The sequence below is a fragment of the Cupressus sempervirens genome, chromosome 2 (assembly GCF_028749045.1).
Source record: "Cupressus sempervirens isolate cs-2001-9-10 chromosome 2, ASM2874904v1, whole genome shotgun sequence".
In the NCBI taxonomy this organism is placed as follows: Eukaryota; Viridiplantae; Streptophyta; class Pinopsida; order Cupressales; family Cupressaceae; genus Cupressus; species Cupressus sempervirens.
Window position 1 is genome coordinate 753720069 of NC_143119.1, and position 23622 is coordinate 753743690.

General features: G+C 36.5%; 1 protein-coding gene across 1 annotated transcript in view; it reads left to right on the plus strand.

Moving 5' to 3' along the window:
- RECQL2 (RECQ helicase L2) overlaps window positions 1-23622 on the plus strand; it is a 308097-nt gene that overhangs the window by 202408 nt on the left and 82067 nt on the right. The window contains exons 15-16 of the mRNA XM_089815375.1: window positions 5-58; window positions 23316-23423. Of these exons, the coding sequence (XP_089671501.1) occupies window positions 5-58; window positions 23316-23423 (162 nt within the window). The remainder of the gene's footprint in view (window positions 1-4; window positions 59-23315; window positions 23424-23622) is intronic.

The following is a 23622-nucleotide window of genomic DNA, read 5'->3' on the forward strand; positions in this document are numbered from 1 at the left end:
GCAGGAATGTGTGATAACTGTGCTTTCTCAAAGGAAATCAAGGATGTTGATGTTACTCGTAAGTCTTAAATTTATAACAGTTTTTTGGCTCTTTATTGTTAAAAACATAATTTTAAGAATTGCAATATTGATGATTTATCTTATTTGGCATTATAATATTTCTTTTCTTTTTTTCTCATGTGTCTTTCCTGCTATACATACTATACAACCACATCTTTTAAACTTGTAGTCATTCTTGAATAATATAATCTTTAAGCAAGACGTGCAAATTAATCTTAGTAACAAATAATCTGAACCCATGTATGCCAGTTGCATTATCATAAGATACTTTTAGGTCAGCTGATTATAAACAATCTGGTCACATTTTAATGTCCTTATCAAGACAATACAAAATGGAACATAAATGGAAGGTTAAAACTTTCTTTGATTTAGAAGTGCCTGATTTTAAAAATTAAGTAAAACCCTAGAAGATTCAAACTATTCAGAACATATACTTTTCACAACACACACAAGGTTTGTCTTTGCGGGACTTTTACATGCAGTGGCAACAAAATTGTGTCGGCACATCTATTTTTACTTCTTAGGTATGAGCACGGGACTTTACAGTTAATTCACACACAAACAAGACAATATATATATATTTTGATTTCATGAATATGGTAACCTAGCGTAGGGAAAACACACTTTCTTGCTAAATTGTAGAAACTATAAAGCGTATGTACCTGAGGTGAATTGAATATCCAACACTCATGAGATTATATTTAACAAACCAAAACATCCTAGTATTAAATTGCAAACGAATCTATTCATTTTTGTATTGCAAAACAAATTGTTCTTTTGTACATACTAAAATGACCTAAATTAAGCTGAAAAAAGTTAAGCTAGCCATGCATGGGAAAACATGTTCTCAATTATACATATGAGTATTCTTGAGTATGTGCACAATTATATTGTGTAATATATGCAACAATGCCTAACGTAACTGTACCATATTTCAAATTCGTGGCTTGCTGATGCACAATTTTATTGCAGGTATAAACATTGTTGACAAAGGATAGATTTGCTCCAGAATCTATAGAAGTTGGTATAGAGATAACCGAGATACTATAATATTTGGGAACTTGAAATGTCCTTCGACCCTTTGATGTGCTAGCATTAATTGATTTCGATGCCTTATTTATTTGGGCAGATCAAGTATACATATCCTGTAGAAGGGTGTGGGGGTGAATGGTCATGTCTCCGAATGGAGACATGGACATTCATCCTCACACTTGTTCGGTGTTAACTAATCATGCCTGATTTTTTACAGACTTAACGCAAGTCTAACAATGTATTACCAATCATTATGATTTGCAGACCGATATAAACTAAAGATCAATAGTTATCTAAATATCAAAGGAATTAGAAGAAGTTCCGATCACGCCTTAAATGATCTCAGAAAATATATATATGATCATCAGTTTCAACTATGCATTGATTCACATACATCAATAATATATATGCATATATATAACAGTATGTGCATCATACTGTTGTACATATATACGTATGTATTATGCTGATCACAGTTAATGTCAGACCGAAGCTACATGCTTTAACACTCCCTCTTAGCTAGGGAAGACAAAGTGCATATATATAAGTTCTCCTTATTTGAAAAGTAATATCCTCTAGATTTATTTAAGAAAATTAATTCTCATGATATTCTTTCCAGTTATGGTGTTTACACAAATATCAAGTCTCATGATATCTACTATAAAAGATCATGGTATATCCATAGACATTATGTCACGTAATATCCACCATGAATTTGAACATATTGATCTTCAACAGATATCAAGTCACATGATATCTATCAACATGCTCTTTTAACTATCATGATTTTCAATAAATATCAAGTCACATGATATCCATCATGATAGTAATCTAATAATTATAAAGTCGTCACCTTATGTTATTGGAATCAACATTTCATTATAGAAGATTGTCACCTTTTAATAATGTACATAGGGTAGGCCCATAAGACAGAGTCACACATATGACAAAAGAGTTTACACTTTAAACATCTTTATTAAAATAATACAAATTTACAAAGTTGAGACTCAATCTCATAAACTTACATATCAACCATTCTATATGCTTGGATCTATCATGAAATACCTGATTCAGAGATAACATGATACAACTTTGGTTATCATAGTGAATAGTGCTAGGTTTCATAGGCTCACAAAATAAGTTAGAAAGCAACTTCCAGAGCCACACTGCTTCTCTAGCTCCCATTTTTGCTGCAATATACTCTGCCTTGGTTGAACTCTGAGCAATTGAAGCTTGATTTCTGCAGATACAAGAGATCATCGCTGATCCTAAGCTGAAACAACATCCTAATGTGCTCTTCCAGTCTTTTACACTTCTAGCCCAATCAGAATCCGTAAATCCATGCAACTCCAAGCTGGTATACTCATATTTATGTTAATACCCAACAGTGCCTTGGAGATACCTTAATATATGCTTCAAAGCAACAAGAGGAATTTCACAAGGTTCACACATGAACTGAATTAATGCATTCATAGCATGGCAGATATTAGGTTGAGTATTTAGAAGATACATCAGAGACCCAATTATTTGTCTATATAAAGTGGGATCAACTAGTCTGGATTCAACACTTGCTTCCTTTAGCTTTTGTAAGTTGCTTTCCATAGGTGTTGACATAGGTCGACAGTCCTACATTCAAAATCTTTTCAAAATATCAACAATATACTTCTTTTGACGTAGGAAGATATTCCTACACTTTTGATGAACTTCCAAATCAAGGAAGTAATGAAGAATTTCGAAGTCCTTCATTTCAAATTCAGAAGCCAAGTCTTTCCTACACTAATTAACGAGATGTTCTTTCCCTGTAACTAGAAGGTCATTAACATACAGAATTAGAATCAACATATCGCCTTTAGTTACCTTAAAGTAAAGATTTGGATCCACAACATTCTTGGTGAATCCAAGACATAGAAGGTATTTATCAATCCTTTCATACTAGGCTCGTGGAGCGTGTTTGAGTTGATATAGAGTCCTCTTCAATTTACATACATAAGAGGCAGCATCATGCGTCACAAATCCTTTTGGTTGTTCCAAGTATACTTCTTCCTCAATTGTTCCATTTAGAAAAACAACTTTTACATCCATTTGATGAATTTTCCAACCTTTGGCTATTGCAATGGCTATTACAGCTCTAACTAAGTTATACTTGGAAATTGGTGCAAAAGTTTCTTCAAAGTCAATTCCTTCCCAGAAAACTCCCTAGCCACAAAATGAGCTTTATGTTTTTCAATGCTACCATTTGCAACATACTTAACTTTGAAGAGACATTTGGAAGAAACAACAAATTTTCCTTTAATTCTAGGAACTATCTCCCAAACATCATTTTTTAATATCGATTGATATTCTTCTACCATTGGATCTTTCCAAGCTTGATGCTTTAGTGCTTTTGAAGCATTTGAAGGTTTAGGATTTGGACTCTCACACATGAATGCATTGTATGTTATTCTCGAGGTCTTTTGCGTTCTCTAAATGTCCGTGAAGGTGCTGCAAATTCCTCATTCTTGTATAATTTTTCTTGCCCAAAGTGGCCTTTTAGAATTATCAAGACTCTCTTCTTGAGTCCCTGGAAGAATCTCAGTTTCATTTGAGGTCTCTTTAGAGCACTCCCTTTGCATCTTAGGAGCAGGAGCCTCTTCTCGGGAATAGGATAAACCTTATGAATCTAGTGCATCTGAAGGTTTAACTCTTTTGAAAGCAATATCCTTTTCAACGATGACATCTCTGCTGAGTTCTATTTGTTTCTATCTAGGTATTTAGATTTTGTATCCTTTTACTATTTCACTAAAAACAATAAGAATTCCTTTTCTTTCAATAGGTTCTAATATTGTCCTTTTCTCTTGAGGTACATGAACATACATAGGACATCCAGATATCCTTAGATGACAAATGTTGGGTTTCTTTCTTGAAAATGCTTCTTCAGGAGTTTTGTTGTCCAAATATGAGTTAGGACATCTATTTTGAATATAGACTGCTATATTAAATGCTTCAGCCCAAAATGACATGCTCAAGTTTTGATAAAAAAATCATAGCCCTAGAAACTTCTATAATAGTTTTGTTTTTCCTTTCGGCAACTCAATTTTGTTGAGGATTGTAGGGAATTGTGAACTTCCTCTTAATCCCAGCAAGTTTGCATAATTCTTTAAATATTTCAGAAGTGTATTCTTTCGTATTATAGCTTCTTAGAACTTTAATTTTCTTTTCTGAGGAGTTTTCAGTGATAGTTTTGAATTCTTTAAACTTAGAAAGAATCTCTTTAGATTCTTTGCTCTTAAGGAAGTATATCCATGTCTTCCTTGAAAAATCATCAACAAATATCACATAGTATAAGAACCCTATGGATGGTGTAGACATGGGTCCATAGATGTTAGAGCACAAAAGTTGATATGACCTAATTTTCTATGCCATATTTCATTTGAATCTGAAGTCTCATGAACAAGTGCAAGATTTTTCTTAGTGCAAAGCTCTTATAGTAGTCCTTGTCGTACTTCTATTGTTAGGGCCTTCTTTATAGTTGAATTCTGAGTCAATGCTAGTACCTTACCTTGCATGAATGCAATTCTATAACCATCATCTTGAAGTGCAGATATAGATATTAAATTCTTTTTAATACCTAGTACATAAAGAACTCCAGAAAGCTGAATAGAATTTCTGGATTTCAATTTGATGGTGTAGGTCCCAATTCCTTTTACGAAATGTGCAGCTTCATCACCAATTGTAACTTCTTCATCCGTTTCTATTTGCATGGTTTCTAGGTTATCTTGATATCTAGTGATGTGTCTAGAAGATCCATTGGCAATTATCCAAGGGTTGGATTTGGTTGAAATTTGACTAGACAATGCTGAATAGAAGACATACTTCTCAAATTTATGATCTTCATATGATTTATCAGTTTTGGCAAATGACGTTTAATATTTAGATCAATGAGGACAATTTAGTGCATAATGCCCATATTGATCACATTTGAAACATTGAATTTTGGACAAGTCTTTCAGCTGTTTTGACTGTCCTTTTCCATGAAAGTTTTTTTCCCTTTTTTTCTTCTTCTTTCCCTTCTTATGAGAGTTGGTGTTAAGAACTTGAATGTCTTCGTCTAAGGTTTTATGTTTTCCATTAATCATTAATCTCGATCCTTCTTGATGAAAATCAGATTTCAATCGGTCTAGTTTAGGTATTTTAAATCTTGCACTTATACCTTGTACAAAAGACTCGCAAGAATTTGTTAGTCCTCGTAATGCTATTAGTGATAACTCTTGGTTGACAATCTCATAATTAACAGAAGATAATTGATCTCTCAATTCTGTGATTCTCATGAAGAAGGCATTCACTATTTGTCCTTTATTCATATTGATATTATTCATTTGTCTTTTAAGAGCAAGTTTTCTACCAGTGTTATGTACTATGAATGCATTTTCAAGAGCTTTAAACATGCGATATGTTGTACCATGTTTTGCCACAATAGACACTATGTGATCTCGAACTTCATCCACGATTATCTTCATGGCTTTCTCATTATTTTCTATCCATTCAGTTTTCTCTGGATCATCATCTTTAGGTTCTTTTTCTTCTCTTACAAAAGATTCCAATTTGTTTTCTTTTAATAACATCGTTATATGAATTTTCCATGATTCGAAGTTATCAACACTTGTAAGGTGATATTCAAATCTTAGCATGTTTGTCATCTTGCAGAGAAATGAGAGATTGCAATTTAATATTAAATCTGATCTCTTAAACTTAATGAGATCTCTTCTTAACAAGGCTCTTATACCATGTAAAGTTTCTTACCAGATTTCAAATTCATGGCTTGCTAATGCACAATTTTACTACAGGTATGAACACTGTTGATAAAGGATAGTTTTGCTCCAGAATCTGTAGAAGTTAGTACAGAGATAACAAAGATAATATAATATTCTTGAACTTGAAATGTCCTTTGATCCTTTGATGTGCTAGCATTAATTGATTTCGATGCCTTGTTTATTTATGTAGATCAAGTATACATATCCTGTGGTAGGGTGTGGGGGTGAATGGTCATTTGTTTGAATGGAGACATGGACATTCATCGTCACACCTATTTGGTGTGAATTAATCATGCCCTTTTTGTTACAGACTTGGTGCAAGTCTAACAATGTATTACTAAACATTATGATATGCAGTCCGATATAAAGTAAAGATCGATAGTGATCAAGATATCAAAGGAATCAAAATAAGTTTCGATCATGCCTTAAATGATCTCAAAAAATATATATATGATCATCGGTTTCAACTGTGCCTTGATTCACATACATCAATAATGTATATGCGTATATATATAACGGTATGTGCATCATACTGTTGTACATATATACATATGTATATATGCTGATCACTATTAATGTAAGAGCGAAGCTATATGCTTTAATAGTAACAAATATACACACTCTATCATTTATGAGGATAGCCTTTATTGGAACACTAGATCAACACAAATGACACTGCTTCTATTGTCAAGGGCCATTGGTGTCACTTGCATTGTTTGGAGCCTTTGTTAGCCGTGCAACAATTGCGACTATTAATGTCTTGACCCCCAAAAGTGCATTGGTTTGATTGTGGGAGCAATGCTTCCCTCCTGGTTCTCTGAGATGGCAATGAAAAGTGTGGGTAGTGTAGCATTAAACACTTTTACAAATCATTTACAACGTAGATCATCATCCATGCAAGTGATTGAAACATTTGGGGTGAAGGAGATGATGTCTTCAATAGTTTTCTTAAGCTGAAAGGCTTTTGTTACAATTTGTTGCCATGATCTCTGTCCCCTATATTTTTCAAACTCTTAGGATTAGGGTTGAGACAATGTGATGTCATGTCTGTGTCTAGATTGCCTTTAAGAAACTTCTCCTCATCTATTCCTTTTTGTACACCTAGGTGGGCATTCAAAAGTAATCTAATGCATTTGTTCATATTAGGTGATTAGGAAAGGGAGGGTAAGTTTATGCATTTCCTAGATAAGAAAGTTGTTTAGAAACCCTAACTCTACGATCAAAGTGTTCCAACGAAGACATATTACAGGAAGAATGGAGAGATCACAAGCATATTCAGAGTAAATGATGGTAGAGAACATTGGGGATTGAGGCTTAAAGATGATATGCAGATTGTGAGAACAAGCTTGAAGCAAGAACAATTAAATTCGATATAGAGTGAGCATTGAAAGATGCAGAGATAGTGAAAGAACCAAGTCAAAGGTGGTATGACTCTTTTTTCAAATGAAATCGATAGTTAATATTTAATCTGCACATATACGTTGCAAAGTTGAGAAGTTAAAGGGCTCAAAGACTAAATCCAGATTGTCAGATGAAGGCCAAATCAGTGGATGGTGTTTTAAGATGGAATTATTAAGTGTTTGACGATGTATCTCCTCAGTCGTCAGATCTTAAAGATCAATGATCATCGCATGGTCGCCAGTGGGTAAAGACAACCTAGAGTCAACTTAGTGAAGTTGCGAATAGCAAAGATTGCAAGGTCGCACGGTTAAAATTAACTTGAGATTTTAAGTTGCAACTTGGTGAAACCATAATAGTTAAGCCTTAAAGAAAACAATCGCACTGTTGTTGGTAATCATGCAGTTAAAGGTTTTTAAGTCGTGACCTAGCGAATATGATTACTGAATCCTTAAATTTCTTCATTCGCTTGGTTGCGTAGTTTAAGTGAATGAGAAGTATTATGTCAATGACTAAGAGAAAGCAGTTAAAGATGAAGTGATCTCATGGTCACGAGCCGTTAGAAAGTAACCCAAAGTTAACTTGCGAAGCAGCGAAAGTTAGTGGTCACATCGTCGCAATGGGTTAATCATAACCTAGGGTGAAAGTCGTGACAGAGTGAAAGCAGGTATTTGCAGTGTCACATGGGTTAAAAGGGACTTAAGGGTTAAAGGTGGGAAACTGCAATAAAAAGAAACAGTTAAATCAAACAGTTTTCGTAAAGTTGCACGCAGATAAAGATGACTTGAAGATAATGTTGCTAAGAATTGACAAGGGAAAAAGTAAAAAGGTTTTAATGTTTTAATCATGATCGTTGATAGAGGATTGATGATAGAGATTCAAACCTGTAGTGACCGTTTGGATATGAAATACAAGTTTTGGCGCCAAGATGACTGTTACAAATCAGAGAGGAATATGAAACATTTTGAAGATTTTTAATCATTTTTGTTTTCTTTCTTTGATGTATTGAATTGTAATCGATGATTGTTGGATTTCTGAGCGATTCAAGTGCTCTGTTAATGTAACTAATGAATCTGTAATTGATGAAGAACCCTAAGAGGGGGCCTATACATGTAATTTTCGAAGTTAATAGAAAGAATCGGCAATTTTGTCGAACTTTTCCCGCTACATTTCCAGATGTTGAGTGAGAATCGAAGAGTTAGATGGAATGAAGGATTTGTATGATGTTTGTAGTTAGGTAATGTGATGTTTTGATTCTATTTAGGACTAGCATGCCTAGGTTCATTTCATTGTCTCCTTCAGCTGAGCTAACCTTGCATCTTAGAATAGTTTCTATGGGATTATAGGACTGATGCATTTGAAGCTATTAATTCCTTGTCAGATTCCATTTTGGTAAAGGGTTATTAGTTAAGGTGGATTCCATTTCATCTTTCATGTGCATCTCTGCTCTCTCCCTAGATTGGATTTTAGTAGGACTAATCTGCATTTAGGTTAGAGTAGGAGTAGTATTAGAAGGGCTTTAAGGTAACTTGTGATATCCATTCCACTGGGTGTTATAGTTTGCCCGAATCTATTTCTGCCCGAGGTGTTTGTAGTTATGAGCATCTTGGTTTATCCTCTTTTGCTCTCAAGTTAAGAGCATACCCCAATGCTAATGATCTATTAAAAACACAATTCATTGCATATATTGCAAATAAGAGAGTTGTACCTTATAATTCAAAGGGCAGTGATATAACACATACACTGACCCATTTGTTGGTGACATCGTTTTGTTCCTCACGTTCTAGGCATCTAGAGTCATGGTAAAGCCAAATTAGCAAGAGGGACACATTGTTAACCAACACAATTGTATATGTAATGTCCCCCAAAGACTAGCGAGATAGGACATGTGTTGGTGTCTTGTTTAGCTCCTTGGAGGCTGACAAGTCAAAGTGCAAGGAGAGCGTGTGACCTAGGAAGAATGGAAGATAAAACAAACTCATTGCAAGGAAGAAGCTAGGATAGAAAAAACGACTGTGTTATCCGGGGGCAGCCACATTGTAGTAGGTGGGAATGAAGGAATCTTATGCCAAGTTGGGACCTTCGTGAGCGTTACGAAAAGGTGAAGTGACATTGAGTAGGTAGGAGCAAGGGAATAGGTGGAAAGAACAAAAGGGAGGGGATACAAAGGTTTTTAGCAAGTGAACTGAGAAAAGAAATCGAGAGATGCATAGGTACTTCAGCAATTACTAGTTGAACAAGGCTGTTGGCACGAAAACCACTTTAGTTATTAGTCTCGACATCATTCAAAGTGGTCTTGAGACTTAGCGGTTGGGAGTGTGTAATGTTCTTGTCATTAAATAAATATTTAATCAAACCTTTGTTAATGGGTCGATTGATTTAGTATATCTCGGACCCATTTTTATTTAATTGTTTTTGTAGGTAGGTGTGATCATCGGCTATCTTTGTAACCCCTCAAAAAGTTTCTCCGAAGGGTATTTAAGCATGAACCTAAAGATGATCTAGAGAAAACTGAATGGATAGAAAATAATGAGAAAGCCATGAAGATAATCGTGGATGCAATTCTAGATCACATAGTGCCTATTGTGGCAAAACATGCTACAACATATCGCATGTTTAAAGCTCTTGAAAATGCATTCATAGTAAATAACACTGGCAGAAAACTTGATCTTAAATGACAAATGAATAATATCAGTATGAATAAAGCAGAAACAGTGAATGCCTTTTTCATGAGAATCATAGAATTGAGAGATCAATTATCTTCTGTTAATTATGAGATTGACAATCATGAGTTATCACTAATAGCATTATGAGGATTACCAAATTCTTGTGGTCTTTTGTACAAGTGTTAGATCTAAAATCCCAAAACTAGATTGATTGAGATCTGATGGTCTTCAAGAGGAATCAAGATTAATGATTAAAGGAAAACATAAAACCTTAGATGAAGACATTCAAGTTCTTAACACCAACTCTCATAGGAAGGGAAAGAAGAAGAAGAACAAAAGGAAAAGAAACTTTCATGCAAATAGATAGTCAAAACAGAAGAAAGACTTGTCCAAAATTCAATGTTTCAGATGTGATCAATGTGGGCATTATACACTAAATTGTCCTAATCAGTCTAAACTTCAAGCATCATTTGCCAAAACCGATAAATCAAATGAAGATCATGAACTTGAGAAGTATGCCTTCTATTTAGCATTGTCTAGTCAAATTTCAACCAAATCTAACACTCGGAAAATTGACAGTGGATCTTCAAGACATATCACTAGATATCAGGATAACCTAGAAAGCATGCAAATAGATATGGATGAAGAAGTTACAATTGGCGATAATGCTGCACATTTCGTAAAAGGAATTGGGACTTGCACCATCAAATTGAAATCCGGAAATTCTATTTAGCTTTTTGGAGTTCTTTATGCACTAGGTATTAAAAGGAATTTAATGTCTATATCTGCACTTGAAGATGATGGTTAAAGAATTGCATTCATGGAAGGTAAGGTACTAGCATGGCCTAAGAATTCAACTATAAAGAAGGCTCTAACAATAGGAGTATGACAAGGACTATTGTAAGAGCTTTGCACTGAGAAAAATCTTGCACTTGTTCATGAGACTTCAGATTCAAATAAAATATGGTATAGAAGATTAGGTCATATCAAGTTCTGTGCTCTAACATCTATGGAGAAGTTGGTAATTGGAATGCCTAAATTAAGTCATATTCACAATGAATCCTGCAAAGGTTGTGCCTTAGGGAAAAACACTAACAAGTCATTTCCTCACAGTTTGAGCAAAACTAAAGATATGTTAGAACTAGTGCACTTTGAACTATGTGGACCCATGTCTACACGACCCATAGGAGGGTTTTGTTTTCGGTAAAGTTATAAAACAGCCGACGGGTAGATTAACATGTAGTCGGTAATTGTTATGTAGCCGACAGGCCCATTCGGGAAGGTATATGTACACCATCCATGAGGATTGTAATCATCATGGAAGGCACTATGTAATCTCTTTGGCATATATGCGAATAATAAAAGGAGTTCTATTGTGTTACATGTTCTTGTCTATTGTCTGTATGTATTAAACTATTTATGCCATATGGTAAACATTTGGCGCTGTTGCCCCATGGACCTGGAACGAAGGCAGCGGAATGAAGACTAATGACAAATCAGCTTAACAAAAATAAGAATAAGCTAAAGGAAAAAGATGGAATACGCACCGCACAAGGGAATTTAATTTTGGCACAACAAGCCGAGCGCAGATGGAGGTTTCAGCAGATTACCGACGAACACCAAAGCACTAAGGAATTGGTGGAAGAAACTCGACAACGGTTGAATTTGGTGGAAGAAACAAGGGAGGAATTTTTGAACTTGTATATGCTGAGGGAAGAGAATCTAGACGGAAGGAAACTAACTCGCATGGCTCAGAGTGCCGAAGGAGCACAAGTGTGGAGTGAACTCTTCGTCTGCGATACACTTCCGGAAGGAACAACTTCGCTTGAGGAAAACCCATTTTCACCAAGTAACGCGGTTGTGGGAAATAAGATGACTGTTCGAAACAACGTCGGTGTGCAGAATAGCACGAGTGTGTAGAACAACGCGGGTGTTCAAAATAGCGCAGGTGTGCAGAACATAGTGCAGGTATTTAGAACAACGCGGGTACACACCAAGTACCTCCAACTTGAATAGTAAGTGCTGGACCAAAAGAAAAATTGCCAAAGTTTGATGGTGATAGAACAATTGATCCAATCAGACACTGTAAGACATGCAAAACAATTTGGATGGCGAATGACATAAACAACACGGATGAATAGGTCCGACAATTTCTAGCAACCCTAAGGGGTGTAACAATTGATTGGTTTGTCGACACGGATCCCCAAAAATTAACTACATGGGCGGGAATTAAAAAGGAGTTTATCATCGAATTTCAATTGTTGCGAGACGACAATGAGATCGTAGTAGAAATCTACACCACAAAGCAAGAGAAGAATGAAACAGTCTATGTATATGCCAGAAAACTAAAAGAATAAATAAATAAAATGAAAAGTAAGTTGGCAGATGGGCTGAAAAAGCGATGGTTCATTGAAGGACTACGCTCGGAGTTAAGGAAGAAAATGACGATTGTGCTACCATCATCACACACTGTAGCATACAATCGGGCGATGGACTTAGAAAGTGAACAAAAAACGAAAAAGAAGAAGAAAAGTAGCTCATCTGACTTAGATTACTCGTCTTCGGAAGGAGATAGTAGTGGTGACGAAAAGGATTGTAAGAAGGTCCGAGCTCTCCAAAAAGATATGATTAGAATGATGAAGGAATTTAAAAATATGCAGAAAGAAACGAAGGGAAACGAGCTACGGTGCACAGAATGCAAGACAAAAGGTCACACAAAGGGATTTTGCTCGAAAAATCAATTCTGTAATATTTGTCAAATTATGGGACATTCCACAGAAGAATGCCCCTTCAATATGAAAATAAGAGGGCATCAACAATTGCTCCTGACATAGAACGCTTTTGCGTCGGGAGGGAGTGGAAACACCAGCAATGACGGTGCCACTTTAGATGAGTACATAAATAATAGAAGAGGGCAAAACAACAATACCAACAATAATAACGGGGCCGCAACTGAATTCAGTACGATGCGAATGGCCACCCGATGGTTCAATGCTGAGCATGCAATTTGTGGGGCCACTTTGCACGAAACTGTACATTAGCGAATACACCAAAGTTGTTATGCAGATGGTGTGGTCCTGGAGATCATGAAGATGCCAAGTGCCCGAAATCAGAAGTGAATTTGATTAGCATTGGTGCGGACGAAGAAGTCTTAGCAATCACTCGTAAGCAAACAAAACTGTACCCTGACCCGACGGAAGAAAAGAAGAGATTGGAAGAAGCGTGGGCGGAAATTGAGAAAGCAACGTAGGCAGAGAAATCGCAATTGAAGGACACTACCGGTACCTCAACAAGGAACTGTGCAGAACAAAACATCATACGATAGATATTACAAACTGAAATACCAGTCAAGTTAAATGATCTGATCCTCACAATGCCTCAACTATGGACAACATTCACAAACATAGCCCCGACTACTAAATTACTAGGAGAATATGGAAGGGAAAAGGAAAGCGGGGCAAGTGTAGTGGACCCCATGCTGTTAGCCCTCACATCCAGACGGCATCCGACGGTCGTAGAAATGGGTATATTAGGAATGGTCCTTTCAAATACAATTGTGGACGAAGGTCCTACCAGAAGATACCTGGAAGAAGTTGGGACAGCTGACATGTGGCCACCTACATTCCAGTTGCTCACGGCAGACCAACACGGGATCAAACCGTTGGGAATCCTGATGGCACAACCAGTGACTATTGGAACACAACCGTTCCTACTCGACTTCGTTGTCATCCCGTTGAAAAGGAGAGGATATGATGCCATTCTGGGCCAAGAATGGCTTGTACAAGCAAAGGCTAAGCATGAATGGAAGAAGAATACACTATCAATGGAAAGCAAAGGACGAAAATTCATTATTGATTTACACAGACAAATGGTGGGCGAAGAAGCTATATCATTTGATTTCGAAGAAGACGATGAAGGAAAATAGCGATTGGAACCTAATGAGGAAGGAGTCCTACAGTTGGAAGGTGGATTGACGGACAATGATTTGGATTTGGTGAACGACCTTTTCTACTGGCAAATGGACGATTACGAGCTCTTTCTAATATGTAATATGTTAAGGGTCGACGAAGGTGAGAAAGAAGAGGGAAGTGAATATCAGAAAGAATATAGAAAAGCGGAAAAAGGAAAGACGGTTATTACAAAAGCTGAAGGGAAGAACATATAGTACGAACCCAGAAAAATGAAAGATTCCACCGTACGGTACATAATAAATGGACCCCGCAGAAAGAAAATGTTATGTCGAACCATGGATATCATAGAGAGGTGCTGGCAGCAAGGAAAACACATCATATGGTTTATATAGGAAATAAAAAGGAAGGGTTTAATAAAAACTTCTGTAGTACGGAGTGAAGGTTCTAAAATGAAGAATACAGTTATTTATGGCAAGGAGTGGCAGCCGACTGAATTCATGGTACCGAGTTTCGAGAACAAATTGGGCAATATGGAAAACCTGAAGGAGAGATCGTGTAATTTAAATAAACTTGATGAGTGACGATTGCAGGCACAATATGCCACAGAGGTGACATAGAACATGCGCAAAGCACGGCATAATAAACACCCAAAATTAAATAAGTTTCAATCGGGCTAGTTAGTGTTGAAGTATAATGGGTGGAATGAAATCAAATTTGGAAAGTTCAGAGTCAAATGGGTAGGACCATACAAGATACAGGAAGTTGGTGATAATGGGGCGATGAAGTTATGGACGATCGACAGGAAGGAAGTACTGGACACAGTGAATGGGTCAACGTTAAAAATCTATCATGAAGGGAATACTCCCCCGTCAACGAACAATTGAAAAAAAAAATTGAAATAAAAAGAAGAGAAAAAGAAAAAAAGAAAAAAAAAGAGTTAGTAAAGATCACCGTATGACAAACTGATGACCATCGTACGGTGTTTTAAGTGCCTTCACCGTACGGCAAAGTGATACCACTTGGCAGACAATAAACTTAAGGTGAAGGATGTAATCGCCGTATGGACATCTTATATTATATGTTGGCACCGTACAGTAAATAAAGGTGACGCAGGGGATTAATGACTTTACATCAATTTTATGCCATAGGATGGACACCATATGATGGTATGCAAGAAAGGTTGATAAAGGCTAGAGACCGTACGATAGGCAGAAGATAATAGAAATCGTATGGACATTTCAACAGGAGATCGTACACCGCGTGAGCAACTTTCAGACAGTGAGACCATATGGCCCAAGGACATATCTACCTTACGACCAAGTAGTGCAAGTATTATCTGTGCATCATAAGTATATCGTACGGACTGGAAGGAAGGATTGCAGTACAAGAAGGACTGCCATACGACACAGAAGGGTGATAAGAGAGGTTCTAAAAAAAAAACAATGACGACAGATCGAAACAGTTCATAATGAATAATGCATGATGCCCAAGGGAAGGGAAAGACATAAACAGGTAGTAAAACATAAGCAGTTGCTAGAAAGAGTATGGGATTGGAAGAAAATCACAAAAATGGTGTGTTCCATGGACTTTTGTTTGGGTTTGAGAGTGCTAATTTGGTCAGAAATAAGTCGCTTCAATTACCAGTCGTGGCAAGTATGACTAGTTGATGAGGCCTGGAGTTGCTGCAGGCATGGAGTGTCTGTATACTAGAGGTGGAGAGAACATTAGAGCAAGCCTTTCGAGAGGGGTGATATGCTTTGAGGCACTTGGAGTAGGTGTTGGATGTGAAGCTGTCTTGGTGGATGCATAAAGAGCTCGAGAGGAGCTAATCATCCATTTGAAGGCAGTACAATGACACTTGGCTCAGTGTACCCAGGAGTTGGAAGTAGAGAAAGCAACACGGGTGGATATTTTGTAATTGTTGTCCAGAGACGACTTTTCTTTTTTGGGGGGATGATGTTGTCAGTAAAGTATAAAATAGTTGACGGGTAGATTAGCATGTAGTTGGTAATTGTTATGTAGCTGACGGGCCCCTTCGGGAAGGTTCTTCAGGAAGGTATATGTACACCATCCGAGAGGATTGTAATCATCATGGAAAGCACTATGTAATATCTTCGGCATATATGTGAATAATAAAAGGAGTTCTGCTGTGTTACATGTTCTTGTCTATTGTCTGTATGTATTAAACTATTTACACCATACAGTAAACAGGTTCTTGTAGTACATGTTATTTGTTGATGGTTTTTCAAGGAAGACATGGATATACTTCCTTAAGTGCAAAGAATTTGAAGAGATTCTTTTTAAGTTTAAAGAATTCAAAACTATCATTGAAAACTCCTTGAGAAAAGAAAATTAAAGTTCTGAGAAGAGATAGTGGGAAAGAATACACTTCTGAAATATTTAAAGAATTTTGCAAACTTGTTGGGATTAAGAGGGAGTTCACAATTTCCTACAATCCTCAACAAAATGGAGTTGCTTAAAGGAAAAGTATAACTATTGTCGAAGCTGCTAGGGCTATGATTTTTGATCAAAACTTGAGTATGTAATTTTGGCCGAAGCTTCTAATACATCAGTCTATAGTCAGAATAGATGTCCTCACTCATATTTGGACAACAAAACTCCTTAAGAAGCATTTTCAGGAAAGAAACTTGAAATTAGTCATCTAAGGATGTTTGGATGTACTGTGTATGTTCATGTACCTAAAGAGAAAATGACAAAGTTAGAACCTACTGGAAGAAAAGGAATTCTTATTGGTTTTAGTGAAACAGTAAAAGGATAGAAAATCTACACACTTGGATAGAAACAAATAGAACTCAACAGAGATGTCATCTTTGAAGAAGGTATTGCTTTCAAAAGAGCCAAAACTTCAGATGACCTAGATTCAGATGATTTATCCTGTTTTCGAGAAGAGACTCCTGTTCCTAAGATCCTAAGGGAGTGCCCTGAAGAGATATCAAATGAAACTAAAATTTGTCCTAGGAATCAAGAAGAAAGTCCCTATAATTCTAAAATGCCACTTTGAGCAAAAAAATTATACAGGAAGGAGATGAATTTGCAACACATTCAGGGACTTTCAGAGAAAGCAAAAGACCTTGAAAACTAACATACAATGCATTCATATGTGAGAGTCCAAATCCTGAACCTTCAAATGCTGCAGAAACACTTAAACATCAAGCTTGGAAAGATGCAATGGTAGAAGAATATCAATCAATATCAAAAAATGATGTTTGGGATATAGTTCCTAGACCTAAAGGAAAATCTGTTGTTTTGTCCAAATGGCTATTCAAAGTTAAGTATGTTGTAGATGGTAGCATTGAAAAACATAAAGCTCGTTTTGTGGCTAGAGGGTTTTCTCAAAAGGAAGGAATCGACTTTGAAGAAACTTTTTCACTAGTTGCTAGGTATACCTCAGTTAGAGGTGTAATAGCCATTACAGTAGCCAAAGGTTGGAAAATCCATTAAATGGATGCAAAAACTGCTTTTCTAATGGAACAATTGAAGAAGTTTACTTGGAACAACTAGAAGGATTTATGACTCATGATGCTGTCTCTTATGTATATAAATCGAAGAGGGTTGTATATGGACTCAAACAGGGTCCTCGAGCCTAGTATGAAATGATTGATAAATACCTTCTATGTCTTGGATTCACCAAGAATTTCACTGATCCAAATCTTTACTTTAAGGTAACTAAAGGTGATATGTTGATTCTAATTCTTTATGTTGATGACCTTATGATTATAGGGGAAGAACATCTCATTAATTAGTGTAAAAAAGATTTGGCTTCTGAATTTGAAATGAAGGACTTCGAAATTTTTCATTACTTCTTTGCTTTGTAAGTTTATTAGAAGTCTGGGAATATCTTCCTACATCAAAAGAAGTATATTGTTGATATTCTGAAAAGATTTGGAATGTGGGATTGTCGACCTATGTCAATAGCTATGGAAAGCAACTTACACACGCTAAAAGAAGCAAGTGTTGAATCTAGACTAGTAGGTCCCACTTTATACAGACAGATAATTGGGTCTTTGATGTACCTTGTAAATACTCGATCTGATATCTGCTATGCTGTGAATGCATTAATTCAGTTCATGTGTGAACCTTGTGAAATCCATCTTGTTGCTTTGAAGCATATATTAAGGTATCTCCAAGGCACTATTGGGTACGAACTTAAATATGAGTATACTAGCTTGGAGTTGCATGGATATACTGATTCTGATTGGACCAGGAGTGTAAAAGATCGGAAGAGCATATCGCGATATTTCAGTTTAGGATCAGCCATGATCTCTTGGATCTGTAGATAAGATAACATAAGATAATAACATTAATGTCCAACAAAAAACCACAAGGGTTTATGGGACTGATCATACAAACAGAAGAGCCGGCAACAGCAGGATCACCAAACGGTGACAGAACAGAAACAAAATAAAACATAAGACCAAGAAACACAAGGTAAGGACTAAGAATCGTTGCTTGGTACAAAGTAGTCAGTCACAGAAGGATATAATCATGGACAATACAAAGTGATAGATTGCCGCCAAGAGCTACTAGAGGAGTGCCACTGCCTGGAAAGACTGGTACAATGTCTGACCGATTTGGAAGGAATGATGCTGGAAGACCTTTTTACGCCCTGTGATTGAGACAAGGGAGAGAAAAAGGTGGTGATGAGCTGATCTGAGGTGTGGTCTCGAGATGTGGTTGACTGAAGGGTATGCTCACGAACCTGGGTGGCCTCACGAAGATAAAGTGAAAGACACCACTGGTCAACATAGCTGAAGAACTCCGAAAGGGAGAAACAATCTCTGAAAAGACAATAAAATCTCCCTCTGATCTCATAGTAGATAGGGCAACAAAATAAGAAATGGGTCTCAGTCTCGACCTTTGCCAAAGTACACAATCTACAAACCCGATCCTCTCTATCTAGATGATGATCAGTCTGGATCTGAAGATGATGAGAACCAAATCTGAAGGATCCCAAAGAGAATCAAAAGGGGTGACACCAACGCCGATATAGATAAGGAGGACACACAATAATACCATTCAGAATCTCAAGAAAATGCTCTGCATAAAATGCCATTTGAGGGCATAATCCACTAGAAGGATTACACCAAGCAATGATAATGTACTGCCTGTAGATATCCTGTCTAACATACTGATTCAACCCTTGAAGAGAGGGGAGGAGATGAGCAGGAGCATCCAACGAGAACTGATATGGAGGGAGACGATGAATGTCAATCCCGATCGAACCCAACAGAGAGGGGGCTAGAGTGTACCGACAGCGAGATCTAGTGCTATTGTCAGATCTCATAATCTGAACAGAAGAGCAGTATGCCAGATGATAGTATCTATGATGGTCCACATCAAAATCCATGAAACCACGAAGCCGATGGAGAAACCAGATCAAGTAAAAAATGGTCGCAAGCCTAAAAAGATGAGCTCCAAACTCGGCTAGGACAATGCTATGGGGGGTGAGTCTGTGACATCTAATGATGTGCTCTAAAAACGTCGTCTGAACATGCTCAATAGAGGCCCAATTAGAAGCAAGAAGCGAAGGTCTCCAAACCACCAAGCCATAAAGAACGGTTGGTCTAAGCAAGGTGTCCAAGAGGGACAACTTGAACAAAATGTCTTGAAAATGATGTCTGAAACACTATTTCTCAATTATGGCCAAAGAACCCATGCCCTTACTAATTCTGGAATCAATCGTAGGTCTCAAACTGAAGCGGGGTCTCGAAAACTTAACATTGAGTACATGTATGAAGAAGTAATCTCCACCTTCTGTCCCTGGAAAAAGAAATGAAGATGAGAGGTCTTTAAGAAGTTAAAGATCATAAACCTAGTCTTAGCCAGATTGACCACAAGCTTTAGTTGCTTAGAGTTCTACTGAGGCAGAGTATATTGCAGCAGCAATGGGAGCTAGAGAAGTAGTGTGGCTTTGGAAATTGCTTTCGAACTTATTCTGTGAGCTATGAAACCTACCACTATTCACTGTGATAACTAAAGTTGTATCAAGTTATCTGTGAATCCGGTATTTAATGATAGATACAAGCATATAGAAATTCCTTGCCACTATGTAAGAGACATGGTGGAAAGAAGAGCTATTCAGTTGGAATATATTAATACAGGTGATCAAATAACTGAGATTCCCACCAAGGCTCTTCCTAAAGTGAAGGTTGATCATTTCAGAAAGAAACTTGGTATGGTTGAAATGTAAGTTTATGAGATTGAGTCTCAACTTTGTAAATTTATAGTATTTTAATAAAGATGTTTAAAGTGTAAACTCTTTTGTCATATGTGTGACTCTATGTCTTATGGGCCTACCTTATGTACATTATTAAAAGGTGACAATCTTTTATAATGAAATGTTGATTCTAATAACATAAGGTGATGACTTTATAATTATTAGATTACTATCATGATGGATGTCATGTGAATTGATATGGAAAATAATGTTAGTTAAAAGAGCATGTTGATAGATATCATGTGACTTGATATCTGTTGAAGATTAATATGTTCAAACTCATGGTGGATATTACGTGACATAATATATATGGATATACCATGACCTTTTATGGTAGATATCATGAGACTTGATATGTGTGTAAACACCATAACTAGAAAGAATAGCATGAGACTTGATTTTCTTAAATATATCTAGAGGATATTATTTTTCAATAAGAACTTATATATATGCACTGTCTTCCCTAGTTAAGAGTGAGTGTTAAAGCATATAGCTTTGGTCTGACAAAACTATGATCAGCATATATATGTATATATGTACAATAGTATGATGCACATATTGTTGTATATATATGCATACGTATCCTTTCTGTATGTGAATCATACATAGTCGGAACCGACGATCATATATATTTTTCTGAGATCATTTAAGGTATGATTGAAACTTAGTTGTGATTCCTTTGATTTTAGATCACAAGCAATCTATATTTTATGTCGGGCTTCAATCATTATGATTAGTAATACATTGTTAGACTTGTTTAAATTTGTAAACAAATCGGGCATGATTAGTTACACCGAATTGGTGTGATTGTGAATTTCCATGTCTCCATTTGGAGACACGACTATTCACCATCACAACCTTTCATGTGATATGTATACTTGAACTGCCCGAGTAAACAAGGCATCGAAATCAATTAATGCTAGCACATCAAAGGATCGAAGGATATTTCATGTTCAAGAATATTATATTATCTCTATTATCTCTGTACTAACTTCTATAGATTCTCAAACAAATCCATCCTTTGTCAACAATGTTCATACCTGCAATAAAATTGTGCATCAGCAAGCCACGAATTTGAAATCTGGTAAGAAACTTTTCAGGAACATTACAGAGTGAAGGAATATCGCATCAACAATAGTGGCAGCATCAAAGGAAATAAGAGATTAATTGAACTATTCTGTGGAAGGTGGTGCACAGGAAGAAGTGAAGGCAAAGTCGCAATGGAGACATGGGTGAATGTTAAGAACGATACTCACGGGTAGAGGTTGTTTTAACATGGGAGCACCACACACAATTGCGTAGGGCCGTAGGCAACACATAGTTAGACCAAGAATTGGAAACATAGAGGCAAATACATAGTGTGTAGGATGTCAAGGTGGAGAAAGTGACTAAGTCAACTCCTCACTCGCACGTGTTAGAACACAGGTGTTGACGGAATTGCATAAATAGATATTGACTGCAGTAATGATCACACAACCACCTTGTTTGGAGTTCGTGAACCATCAGGCAGGATGGGGTAGAGTTCAGTCACAAGACGGGAGAGGGTTTACCCGAAATTGTGCAAGAATTGTGTCATGAATAAGTGGAAGGCTAGACCCAGGAGTAGTGCAAAGTGTCCATGAGCCAGTAGCGGTTGATAACTCACTGCAATGGATGTTGGTTGCAAACTCACCGAGTTAGAACCGTTCCCTTGAATCATAAAGGTATTGTATTATGGACTTGAAAAGAAACTTGATTTGGTTACTTCCTTTTGTGTAATGGACTGTGTTTGGTTAATTTTAAAACTATCTTCAAAATTCCAATACTTTTCCTATGGTTAATTCAAGCTGTCAAACCAGTGAAAGTTTTAATGAAGAAAACCAATACACATCAAAAACATCATAGCAACAACAAACCTACAGCAAGAAGATTGGGTAACTGTTTGAAGCGTCGCGACATTAGAGGTGGAAGCCTTATTTTCAGGAATAACATCAACAGCAAATTCACATTGAAACTAGTCCAGTGAATGCAGAAGGTTGGCTCCAGATTTCCTACATTCCACCATTTTATTAAACAGTTCTATCTTCCAATATTAGACAGCAACTCTGAGCATTGGGTTGCTTATTATAGTATAATTGAAATTTTTGCAAATGGCTTTCCAAATATGATGTGCTTCATACTTTTCGTATATTAATAACATAGCCCCCTCCCCCACTCAAAAAAAAAGCAATATTGACAAGTGGCTTGGTGTGCAATCAAACTTTAGTAAGTATAGGAAAAACATCCAAATCCACTCCGAAAAAAAATGTGTTACACACATCTCAACTGCCTGATCTTAAAGAAAGCCCTGTCCCTGTTGATTCAAACTGTCATCATGAGTTCCATAACCCAACTGATTAGCCTATGGGAACCTTGTGGATGGACTAATGAGCTACCAAACTGAAGTGCTGAGGAAGAGGACATTACAACAAATAAATCGCTTCTTATATGGACTACGTGATATATGAGTATGGTGAATCTAATCATGTTGCCCATTGTTTCCAATTTTCCTACTATAAGTATCTTGCCTTGTGCAGGTTTCCTCAAGCACTCGGAAATCTTTTAAAGCTTTCTTGTTAAATAAGTATAAACCTACAAGAATCACCTAGGAATCAGTAGAGGATTGTCTGGGATGGATGTATGTGCATTGCATTCGCAATCTGAGGACTCTGCTGTGCAGCAATGTGGTTGAGGTTATATATGCATCTAGCACTTAATAAATGTGTAGAACTTAATCTGGGTATCTAAGCTTTCTTTTAATAGATACTAAATTGACCACTTGATATGGTGACTTCCCAACAAACTTCCAGGTGGCCATGATTCTTATGTGTAAATTTTCCAGTTTTTGAGTTAAATTCCTTTTTATCTGTCTCCAAAGCTTCTATCTTTGTATATGGAAGAGTTAACTTGCCTCATGATTCCTAATAAAATAAAATTTATTCATGATTCATTTAGGAAGGTAACTTTGTTATTCCATGTGTATAACTACAAGCATACAGCTATGAGTTTTCAAATATTGAAGTTGATATCATAACGTCTACTGTTCTGCACTGTCATCTAGTTAGAACTTGGCAAGGTTTTATGCAAATCAATTTCTAACAATGCTCTGTTTCTTTGTTCTTCCGTACATCTAGCTTCTTTCAAGCAGCTGTATGAGTTTTTAAAGGTTAATATTTATTGACAAGTTGAATGCTTGAAACAGCTCATGCAAAATCCTTGGTATCATTAGTGAAACAAATGCAAAGTAATGATCAACGAGCTACTTTGCTGCAATTGGTTGATAATTGGAAGACAAAGCATCGGAAAGAAGGTTAGTCAATGTGACTTTTATAAATCAATATCAATTTTCTTACTGTAAAGATGCATTCTGGTGACCTAAAACATCATTGTCAATCTCTACTATCATTAATAGGAAGAATAGGAATATATAAAGTACCCAAAAATGTCTAAAATACATCAATGGAAGTGATATTTGAAGACAAGTTAATACTAAAGCAGTTTGAAGGTGA